This window comes from Stegastes partitus, unplaced genomic scaffold (assembly GCF_000690725.1).
Source record: "Stegastes partitus isolate 25-593 unplaced genomic scaffold, Stegastes_partitus-1.0.2 Scaffold341, whole genome shotgun sequence".
NCBI classification, from domain to species: Eukaryota; Metazoa; Chordata; class Actinopteri; family Pomacentridae; genus Stegastes; species Stegastes partitus.
The window spans coordinates 509,024-520,831 of record NW_007578072.1 but is presented as its reverse complement, the minus strand read 5'-3'; the positions used below and the strand labels follow the sequence as shown (position 1 = coordinate 520,831).

General features: G+C 41.7%; 1 protein-coding gene across 3 annotated transcripts in view; it reads left to right on the top strand.

Moving 5' to 3' along the window:
* The window catches only part of dock8 (dedicator of cytokinesis 8), a 55,019-nt gene that overhangs the window by 29,011 nt on the left and 14,200 nt on the right, over positions 1 to 11,808 (top strand). For 2 of the 3 annotated variants that reach the window (XM_008284053.1, XM_008284056.1), the window contains 16 exons: positions 188 to 352; positions 477 to 655; positions 1,110 to 1,202; positions 3,500 to 3,595; positions 4,176 to 4,325; positions 4,632 to 4,745; positions 4,914 to 5,069; positions 5,551 to 5,690; positions 5,865 to 6,028; positions 6,461 to 6,612; positions 7,935 to 8,117; positions 8,356 to 8,479; positions 9,250 to 9,337; positions 9,497 to 9,593; positions 10,185 to 10,319; positions 10,583 to 10,735. In XM_008284053.1, the coding sequence (XP_008282275.1) occupies positions 188 to 352; positions 477 to 655; positions 1,110 to 1,202; positions 3,500 to 3,595; positions 4,176 to 4,325; positions 4,632 to 4,745; positions 4,914 to 5,069; positions 5,551 to 5,690; positions 5,865 to 6,028; positions 6,461 to 6,612; positions 7,935 to 8,117; positions 8,356 to 8,479; positions 9,250 to 9,337; positions 9,497 to 9,593; positions 10,185 to 10,319; positions 10,583 to 10,735 (2,189 nt within the window). The remainder of the gene's footprint in view (positions 1 to 187; positions 353 to 476; positions 656 to 1,109; positions 1,203 to 3,499; positions 3,596 to 4,175; positions 4,326 to 4,631; positions 4,746 to 4,913; positions 5,070 to 5,550; positions 5,691 to 5,864; positions 6,029 to 6,460; positions 6,613 to 7,934; positions 8,118 to 8,355; positions 8,480 to 9,249; positions 9,338 to 9,496; positions 9,594 to 10,184; positions 10,320 to 10,582; positions 10,736 to 11,808) is intronic. The other variant, XM_008284055.1, reaches the window with a different exon arrangement.

Here is an 11,808-nt window from a genome sequence, read left to right as displayed (position 1 = left end):
GCAATAATTGTTGTTTTCAATATGCAGTTTAATGTAATTCAGTTTTAAAAAGAAAGCAACAATAGCATTTTATTGTCCTGATAACTAAATACTATTCTGGTGTGTTCCTTTATTTTTACTGCTTTATTGATGTCATAGTTCTAACATTTCTGTGTGCATGTTTATATCTGTGTTCCCTTCTCTACAGCCAATCTGGCCCAGATAGCCTTCGAATCAGTGGTGTCTATTGTTAACAGTCTTCACAACAGCCAGGAGCTGATCAGGGACCAGCAGGGGAGGAACAGCCTCTTGGCAACCTACCTGTACTGGGTTTTTCGTCTGCCTGATCCCCCTCGAGACATGCAGAACGCAGGTGCTGGCATAATTATCTATTAGTATGAGTTGGCTTGTTTTTGTTTAGTCATTTCTGTGATCGTATTTGCTGTGATTAAGAATTAAGACTTAATCTCTCTTGTAAAAAAAAAACACATGCTCAGGTTCAGGGAGTGCGATGGCTTCAGCAGAGAGAGGTTACAGCACCATGGGTCGGGCCACGGCTGCCGCAGTTGGAAATATGCTTCTCGGGTCTAGGATCCGTAGTAGCAGCAACCCAGACATCCCTGGTCCGCACAGCTCTGCTGAAGATGCTGAGGTCAAAAGCATCCTCTCTGCCAAGGTACCGATGAGCTTGAACCAGTTTTCCCAAACCAGATGTCCTTATTTTTTCTTTAAGATTTTGCCAACAAACATTGATTTGCCATGAATTGAAGAAACATGCCTTAGTGTTCTATAAATTAAGTTTCTGAAGCTTTCCCAGCTGTGCAAATGGACTGCTACATAACATGTGCTGCTAAAGCCGAAGGTATGAGATAAATCTTTAGTAAGCCTACCCCGATTTTTGCTGAAAGTCATATTTCAGCAGGTTAATATATGGATTTATGTATTTATACATACACACACACAGAGTACAGTATGTAAATATCCCAGCATGCCTGCTCATACACACATAACAGCCACTTGCTATTCATCCCCACAGTACATTAGGTATTGTAATAGGCCACTAGACACCCACTCTAATGAATGCATCCATCACATTCAATGTGATGGAACTTGTGCGTTTCTGTCTTCAGGGCCACAACAACCCAGGCAGCCGCATGTCTACTTATGTGGATGTAAACAACCACCAGAACGCCACAGCAACCACCAGGCCCTCCAACAGAAAGGTACAAAGTTCTCCCGTTCTTTAACTTTAAAAAAAAAAAAAGTAAACAAGAAAGTTTGAGAGTCGAGCGAGGTATGCATTTCTTTTGCTGACTTTGAGTCAACATAGGTCTCAATGGTATTCAAACTGCGATATAACAATACAATAGGCTTCAGGTGGAGTGGGCAGTCCTAAACAGATGAGTTTGAAGTTGTGATTTGAATTGGGGGAATGAATCGATGTTTCTGGGTTGGGATGGTAGTGAGTTCCAGAGACGGGGAGCAGAACAGCTGTATGCTCCACATGGGAGTGAGATGGGCGGAGGGGATGGACAGGTGTATGGAGGAGGAGGATCTGAAGGAGCGGGAGGGAGTGTGAACATGGAGGAGGTCAGAGAAGTATAGGGGGGGCGAGGTTGTGACTGGCCTTAAATGTTAACAGGAGGATTTTGAATCGGATGAACCGGAAGCCAGTGGAGCTGTTGGAGGACAGGAGTGATATGGTGGATCGAGGGGGTTTGGGTTATGATGTGGGCAGATAAATTCTGGAGCAGCTGAAGTTTATGGAGGGATTTGTGAGGGAGACCAAAGAGGAGAGAATTCCAATAATCCAGACAGGAAGTGACGAGACTGTGGACGAAGATGGCACCAGTGTGGGGGGAAAGGGAAGGGCAGACCTGGTAATGTTATTGATGGAAGATTGGAAGGATAAATATGACTGCATCCTCCAAATTTCAAGAGAAGATGATCCATTTCTGTCATTTTCTAGAGCAGTTCTTCCAAATTATTACTCAGTTAAACAGTTTATTTCAACACATAGACAGTATTTCATCCCTAGCCATGCACATCCATTGTTTAAGAGCAGAAGGCACCTTTACATGCCACTTTCTAGTTGTCACTTTTGTATTCAGCCTGCATCATTTTACAGGCGGTTACTTTGGATCATTTAGTGCAACGTTTTCTCTAACCAAGATCCAAGATCTTACTGTCCTTCAAAGTCTTGTAACCTAAACTGTCTCCACAGGTCAAACATATATTTTCACAAACATTTGTAGTTTTTTCCTCTCAGCTGCTTGTTGGAATCGTCAGTGTTTACCGCACATGCCCACACAATCTCCCCAATCTCCTGTGGTGTGTGCGATGGTACACCACAGGTTCCTGACAATGTTTACAGCACCTTGCTTCAGACATTGGCTCTAAAAAACTGAATTGTATTTATCAATAATAATCGACTCTAAAACCAAACTAATGTCTCTCTGTTCTGAAGACTAGATTGGGATATTTATTGTCTTTTTAAAATGGAGATGAGTTTACAGTGACACTAAATCAACACCAGACTGTAGGCCCTGTAGACTTTGATATGCATCATTCATATGAGTTTTATATGAAAGCTGACTTACAGCTGTTTCTCAGAAAAAAATACTGTATCTGATATTTTTCACTGTCTACAGAGGAGTTTTGTGGTTTCATCCCAGCTGTTTATTGGTAGAAAAACTCATTCAAGTTCACAAATTGGACCACAGTTACACGATAAAAGGTTGTGGTGCACAGTGAGGTATTACAATATGACTCAACAAAAGAGGCGATAAAGCCACATAATATTGTGATGTGAAGCCTCAATAGGTTAGACTTTGAGTTTTACCTTTTATGTAGCTGCTAATAAAACAAAAAGCCTCTGTACTGTTGCAATATTTTACGTAGTTTAAAATAATTAAATTACAGCTGAGATTTAGAGCTGGTGTGAGAAACCCTGATATTTGATGTTAACTGAAGTCAAAATCCAGTTTTAGAGAGGATTAAGCCCTCAATGCTTAGATCACTGTTGTTTGTGTTCATGCCACTCATTCACAATTCGGAGACACGACACAGAACAGGAGTACAAGTGATTATGTCTGATTTATGTTGGTAATTATAGAGGATATGATAGTATTCTCGTGTTTCTTGTGCTAGATCTAATTCAAACAAATGTTTAAAGGAACTCTTCTTACTGTAAGGATTATGCCTGATTATGCAATCCTCAGATTTCAATGCATCCTACTGTGCAGCTTAACGAGGAGAGCTGTGAGCCTCTAGTTCCCTCTGGTAACCACAAGGTGGGAGTGTAGCACTGAGGGCATGGGTGCTCGGGGCTGTTTAGGCTTCAGTCAACAGTTTTTCAGATCAAACATCAGCCAGTATTTTTTTTTTTTTTACAAATATATCAGAGTGATATTCACTGACACAAGTGCTCAGATATCCAATTTAATAAAAAATTCCTTTTTTCCTTCAGCTACCAGGGAGACTGGTTCTCACTACAGCTTGTGTTTTCTCCCTCTTGCAGCAGTTTCACGAGGAGCTGGCCCTACAGATGGTCGTCAGCACCGGGGTCTGCAGAGAAAATGCGTACAAATATGCCTGGTTCTTCTTTGAGCTGCTGGTCAGTGTGTTTTCTTTCTTTTTTTGTTGGTTTTGCGATGGACACTTGTGTTGAAAGAGGAGATACAAGTACTGTCATAGATGCTAATGATGAATTTGCAAAGTAATAAATATCCCTCATACTGAACAATACAGACCGCATCAGGGCCACACACCTTAAAAGATAAATGATAGTAGTTGTGTTGTGTGATTAATGAAAGGGCATTTCCAAAGTACTGTAGTCAGTGAATTAGAAAGTCGCCTGACAATTTATTTTCTGTTTTGCAATTCAGGTGTGTCATCGCTCACATTCATGCACATTCTCTCAATTTATCTTGTTTATTTATGACTCAGCCCTTAACCTCACTAAAAGAATGCTTCTTTTAATTAAGGAAAAAGGCATCTTTTGAAATTTGATCAAATGAGATCACAAACTGATGATAAATAATCAAATGTGGTCACAGTTTTTATCAAATCATCTTTGAGGTTGTGTGAAAAATCATCGCACATATTTATCACTTTATATAAACTGTGTGTGTTAAATACAAGTTGTTAGTATTTCTCTAGATTCATATTTGTTCCATGTGTGATGCCTGAAACAGGTGAAAAGCATGGCTCAGCACGTGTCTCAGCTCGACAAGCAGAGCGTTCCTCGCAGGAGTCGCTTCTCTGACCGATTTAAAGACGACATCACCACCATCGTCTCCGTGGTTACAGCCGAGATCGGGACCATCCTCGTCAAGCAGCAAAAGGTGAGGAAGAGAAATAAAGGCGTGAACCATGTCAGTAACTAAAGTGTGTCAAAGCCAAATCAATTTAACGCTGATCCCAAAAAACTCTTTAGCGCTACATTTTGCAGACCGCTCTGTTCCCCTGGGTGGGGGCAGAAGCAGCTGCAGCCTGAGTGTACATGTTGTCAGTGTCCTCCAAACAACAGGGAGCTGGAAGTGCTAATTATATTTGTCTCTGTGGTATCGAAAGCTTGCACAGCTAGATGCTTAGCGAGATCCAGTCAGGGCAGGTTACTGATTGCTGTTGGTTGACTGTTGTTGTCTTAGGAGGTAGAGCAAGCGGAGAAAGTCAACATCAGCTTGGCCTTCTTCCTCTACGACCTGATGTCTCTCATGGACCGAGGCTTTGTCTTCCAGCTGGTGAAAAACTATTGTAACCAGGTAGGATAGCACCGATGGCAAAGCAACAACATTGAGCTTGTGTCTTTGAGTACATGAATTCAATTACTTCCCCTATGCTTCATTTTTAAATCAAAAAGAAGCAGCTTTCATGAAAATTAGCCTCTTCAGCACTATGATGCATTTACTGATTCTTTCTTTAATGTTTAGATGTCAGCTAAGAGCCTCTCTATGCCGACGTTGATCAGCATGCGTCTGGAGTTCCTGCGAATCCTGTGCAGCCATGAGCACTACCTCAACCTGAGCCTTTTCTTCAGCAGCCCCGCCTCTGCCCCTGCCTCACCGTGTCCATCCATCTCCTCGCAGGTGTGCCCACTTGCCGGTCAAAATTTTACAATTTAGATACTTAACTGGTGACTTGTTTAGTTATATAGCCCTAAAACAGAAGGTTTGTCTCTGCAGGTTTTAGCTGTCTGTGCAGCACACAACACCCTCCATCCTCAGGCCTTTTTCTTTTTTCTTAGATTAGGAATATCATCACGGCTGCAATATTAATAAAATAATGATAAAGCGAGGAGAGTAAATGTTTGGGCTTTCATGCCTTTACATGGCCTGCTTAAGAGGAGACATCTGGGAAAATATAAATATGAAGGGAGCTTAGGAGAACTGAAAAGGACAGTTTAGAGACTCATTTGATAGACCAGATGAGATTAGATGGGATTCAGTTTAAAAAGAGCTGTTTTTGAAAGTACTTTATTTTCCATTAAGGAGCGATTTTTATCCTAATTCTGTTCCCCTTGCCCGTCTCACTGTGTCTGTCACTCCTTCATTCCGTCTTTCTGCTCAGAGTTCCGGCTCGTGTAGCTTCCAGGAGCAGCAGAGGATCTTGGCGCTGTTTGAACTCTCTCAGGAATTCAAGCAGCAACACTACCTCACTGGTCTGCTACTTACAGAACTAAGTGCAGCGCTAGACATGGAGTCGGAGGGGTATGGAAGCACACACACTTACAGTATACTTGGTGTTACAAAGCTTACACGTGTATAAATATAATTGCTATATAATATGGACATATTATGAAAAAAGCACCCAAATAATGACTAGAACCTCTGGTGGATGGTGGATTCAATGAAAGTTTTCAACTGTGTCCAATGTGTTTGCAGGGGAAAGGTGCAGAGAAAGGCCATTAATGCCATCTACAGCCTGCTGTGTTCTCATGACCTTGACCATCGCTGTATTAAACCTGAGGTCAGAGCCAAGGTGGCTGCTCTCTACCTCCCCCTGGTGGGGGTTATTATAGACTCCACCAACTACCTGGATTTTACAGGTGAGTACACAGACACACAAGCAGCTCATTTACATGCACGTACAGTAATATAGATAGTACAGAGTCTTCAATTTACCAACCTGAAGAATGCACCTAGCACAAACGATAAGCTTTTGAGACGGAACAAACAAATAAGAACTCAAGAGTTAGTGATATAGATGCAGTTTGATTTGTCCTTTGCCCTCGATTTATCGATTTATCATGGTACGTAACGTCTATGTTGGTTCATGTGTTCATAAATCTACTAGTATTTTAATTATAACCATCTGTCATCTTTCATTTCCGCATAAATGATGTTAATGCTTGATTCTTTCATCTGTTTTAGCTTTAATTAAGACGCAGCAGCGTAACAGTTGAGGGCACCAGTTAATCCTGCGTCTCCAGTCCTTTCTTCTTCAGTTTAACATATTTGACCCCCGTCTGTCTCCGCAGTTTGTGACACGCGTGGCGGGAAAAACAAGACAGGTGGACTCGAGGACGACCTTGAAAGCGTCCCGCCCATCAATCAGTCTGTTGCCATGGCGATTGCCGGGAACCCCTTCAACACGCTGGGACGGAATGTTCTCGTTTCCATGGCAGCCATGGTAAAATTTGGCGCACGTGCATTTAATTTCTCACCGTTGGGACGTTAACAGAATACAGGATGCTTTTTATTGTTTTTAAAAAGTTCAAAAGTGCATGTGTGTGCGTGTTTGACGTGCGCGAGTGTGAGTGACTGTATCTGTGAGTATTCTGCTTCCTAACAGGTGAGCTGCACAGAGGCAGATTGATTAGCTGTCAGAGCCACACACACACTTCATCCATCCTGAAAAATCACACGCACACACACACACAAACACAGGCATACACATCTGCGGGAGATGGTTTATGGGCAGGCATTGCCATCATAAGTGAACAGGGCCGTCCTCTCTGACAAACACATCCATCAACTGTAGCTACAGCAACAACACAGGCACCAAAAGTGAACACTGCCATTCTCTTCCTCTTTATCTGTTTCCTTCTAACGAGATGAATCAGTTCCTTGTATGTTTTTGCAAGAAATACTGTTGTGGAAAAAAGGGGCTTTCATACGACTTCGCCCCTGGTCTGGTATCCATCACAAATCCAAACATGGATGCCAGAGCACTTGTTCCTCATTTTCAGGCACTTCACCTTCAAACAGTGTTTTGTGTGAATCTTTCACTCATAGCAACAGAAACGGTTTCTCATATGAAACATATTTTTAAATAAACAGGTGACGTCTTTTGATCACACGCGACAGTGTTTGATGTTTGCTCTGGTGAGCTTCACTCAGTCCTGCTGTGAAAAAGAGACCTGGAAACCAGGTTCTAGGTGGGACACCTAGAGCACTAGGAGGTTAATGGCTACATTTATCAAAGCTGCCACACAATGAAGCAGCAGTAGCCATCTATGGTAGCGATTCATCATCACACGAATGAAGGCAAATTAATCTGCAGTAGATTTAACGCCTGTTAAGATGGGGAAGAGAACCGTGCTTCACTAAAGCCAGTGTGAAAGAATTGGCCAACCATATTTGTAGTTTAGCTTGTGAATGATATATTGTTAGTTTGTTAGATACACTTGTTAATGCACACGGTATAAGTCAATGGATAGAGTGCTGACAGTGTTATGGGTGTGTTTTTAGTGAAGGGCAATAAGAATATATGAATTAATTGTGCAATGAAGGATTTGGATCAAAGCCTGTTCTGTAATAATACAACCTAAATGTCATTACAGGACATCGGCATAGCAAAAAAAAAAAAACCTTTAACTCAACTTACTTTGAGATAAATTCTCCATCTCGAATCTGCAGCAAACGAATGTGTGGATGTTGTATCCCTCTTCACTGTGAGCTACATTATGCAGTATCACATTCTTATCTGTGTCTGTCCTGTCCTCCTCCCAGCAAGGTAAATCCATAGCCACCTTGGCAGCAGACACCAGTCGCCACCTGTTGGTGTGCTTCTTGTGGGTGATGAAGAATGCTGATCGGAGCCTGATTCAGCGCTGGACTGTAGATATGCCTCCCTCGCAGCTCAACAAACTGCTGGAGCTCCTCACTATCTGTGTGTCCTGCTTTGAGTATAGGGTCAGTTTGCTCAGTTATGGACATGTTTGTTTTTTATACTGTTATTTATCACTGTAGTATCATTTAATTTAATTTTATGTTTAGCCTGAAGCTTTGCATTGAGTTGGCTGGCATGTGTATTTATTATTTGCATGTGCATTTCTCACAACGAACTTCAGGATAAATGAGTATTTTTCTGGAAAATGTTACAACCGTTTGCACTTTGTGATTGTGCCTATTGATTATGTGTGTGTTAAAGGGTAAGCAAAGCAGTGACAAAGTGAGCACCCAGGCCTTACAGAAATCTCAGCAGGCCAAACAGCAGCTGGAAGAAGCCCTGCTGAGAGGAATGGGAGCGCGCGGGGAAATGATGAAGCGAGTCGGTAATGTATTTCCTGGCTCTTTAAGGAATTTAACTCGGAATTGCTTTTCTGTCACATTTAAATCTGCAACAGTTCAAAGTTTTGCACAGGAGCTACCTCCAAAACTAGTGAGCCCTCAAATTTTTGAAACTCTTATCAGCTTTTTTTTTTTTTTTTTTTTTTTTTAAATAATTGTACGGTCAGCAAGTCATGGTGAGAGCCAATTTTGGGTTACGCAGTCTATGCCTGGGAACTGAGTCTTCTTGTGATAGTCAGGTATTTTGTGTAAGTGATGTGCAGAATTTTAAATCTGGGTATACTGCAGGACATCGATACTTAACTGGCTTTTCCAGGTTCCGCTTTTAGAAAATGACAGGACGCCAGAGACCACCTAATAAACAAACAATATTTAACAATCAATCAATATTACTGAACATTTACTATACAAACAAACAAAAAAATTCCAGCGTGAATCAGTTTATTTTCCTTGTGGGTAAGTGGGGGCCAGCTGGCATCCTTTTTAGCTGTAAGTTGTAGGAGTATTATACATCAAGAAAATGTAAATATATTTTTGTGAAAATATAGCTTTTTGTTTATTCTTCTGTCTCCGTCTTTCTCGCGTTAGTCATCTAGCTCTCTACTTGCATTGCAGCAATCCTTTTCTCATAAAACAAAAGTCATCTACCGCAAATGATAGTTTCATTCATAATCTGTACTCTTGTAAATGTGAGTAATAGTTTCCGCGCTATCTGTTTCCTTGAAATGATTATCCGCTGTGGAATCTCTGACAGGAATGGATCGGACTCCGGGTCAGAGGGAGAACTTGCGCTGGAGGAAAGATCTCACTCAGTGGAGACAGACTAATGACAGACAGGATAAGTATGTTGCAACTTGTGTGTCTGCTGCTCATTTTTCTTTCTTTTTTTTTTTTTTGTTCATCCATATCTGGCAGTCTTGCTCCCTGCTTTTTTTTCTTTCTTTTTATTTTTCTTTCTTTTTAATCTCTTAATATCCCTCTTTGTCCTCATCCTCCTTCAGGACTAAAGCAGAATTGGACCAAGAGGCTCTGATCAGTGGAAACTTAGCCACAGAGACAAACCTTATAGTGCTGGACCTGCTGGAAACTATCATACAGGTCAGAAAAACACATTACGTGGACCAATATTGCGGTAACACTGTACGCACTGTTGCATCGAGTACCGCACATGTACGCAATTAATCAACTGCAATTTTCTGCAACTGATACCAACTTTGTCAGACTCACCGTGTTGTGGTGCCATTATTTATTATATTACATTATTTCCTCAAGTTCTTTGGATTATTTTGCAGCTGCAGAGGAAACTAAAGGTCAACAAGAAATTGCCTTTCATTAGGTAGCGCTAATAACAAATCTGTTTATGTGCTTGCATAACTGATACACCAATAAAGGACTGAGTACTGAAATGAACCCTGCTTAGCTTGCTTTAGTTTGAAAGCACTATGGCAAACCGTAGAAATGTCAGCGTGTTATCACTCGGTTAATCACCATAAATCAGAAGAGAGAAGACGAGAGTTAACTAATCAAGACAAATATTTAAGTACCATCCACACATATCATAGACTGCTTATTAATCCCTCCCTTTGCTATCTATCTCAAGCAGCTGAACATTTACTTTTGCTTGTCTGTCCCCAGGTGTCCCCCTTCATTTACCTTATGTGACTTTTACATTTTTTTTCCCCCATCCAGGCGCTGCCGTTGGCTGATTGTAAGGACAGCGTGGTCGGTGGAGTGCTGAAGGTGTTACTCCACTCTCTCACCTGCAACCAGAGTACCACTTTCCTCTCTCACACCTTCAGCACACTCAGAGCACTTGTTGTCAAGGTAATTTTATTATTATGATGTGTGTGTGTGTGTGCGTGTTTAGTTTCACTTTGTGAAAATGCAGGAGGCGGCGTGTGGGTTGGTGTGTTTACATGAGCACAATCTGTGTCTAAATTAAATGTTCTTATTTGTTTGTGTGGGTGGCAAACTGCTGATACAAGCCAGAATTATGTAGGTATATATATATATATATATATATATATATGTGTGTGTGTGTGTGCGTGCCACCATGTGTCTCTGATATTGTTTGTATATGTGTGCAGTTTGGAGACCTGTTGTTTGAGGAGGAGGCGGAGCAGTGTGCAGACCTGTGCCAGAAGGTGCTTCAGTACTGCAGCAGCCCTGTTGATGAGAACAGAAGCCAGGCCTGTGCCACCCTCTATCTCATCATGAGATATAGCTACAGTAATGCCAGCGTAAGCACACACACACACACGCGGGAACATGTAATCGCACACCAAAGATGATCCTGTTTATGTGTTCTAATGGGCTGTAAGGATGCACACATGCACCCAAACACATTCACAAAAGAGAATGTCAGGCACATGCTACCTCGCTGTCAGATAAAACCTTATCTAACATCTACGCTTGCAGGAGAAATTGCATTTGTAACAGATTTAAATTTAATTTAAGCACACATGAGAGTTGGGAATTGCTCATGATACATGTTTGCATGAAGACGCACAGAAGCGGGGAGTCAGACAGATCTTATCCTCTCCTCTCCGCTCTTCCTCTCCTGCTCAGCTTTAATGTCTTTTCCATGTCTATTTTGAGCATGCTGCAGAAAGTTTCTGCTGAAGGATGTGTCTCTAAGTAGAGAGCAGAGAGATATGTCACTGTCTGCCTCTCCATGTTCCTACCCCTCTTTAACTAATGACAGCCGCCCTCTGTGTGTCTATGTGTGTATTTCAGCACATACATGTGTATGTGTGTGTGTGTGAATGTGTAAGCATTTGTGCCTCAAGGGCAGGGATAGAGGGAACGTGAAAGGGCCGGAAAGGAGAAAATCATGATGGAGACAGAGTGGTGTTTTTTAACAGAGGTGAAGCAGTGATAGAGGGGAATGAAAAGGACAAGATTGAGAAAAGACAGACCTGAAGGAAAGGAGGTATAGGCTAGAGCATCTTTTTTCATTTTCTGCGCTGGTTCGATAACTGCTGTTGCAGTCGATATTTCCTGTGTTTACAGACTGTACGCTTTAATGAAAGTCAGACACCAGGCTGCAGAACACACAGATGCACACATACAGTATCTCCAGTTTAAAGAGAGTATTTCCCCTCTGCGTGTCCCAGCGTATGTTTGTTTATATGGTGTATACAGAGGGAGCTGTGATCTGAATTAGCGTAGCAGCCGGATGACTCATTCATACAGAACTTACTCTCTACCTCTTCCTTTGTTTATGTTTTCATCCCTTCGTCCGCCCTCGACTTGCTCTCCGTCTGTCACACACACACTTTTTTTTCCCTCTTTCCATCTTTTTTTTTTTTTT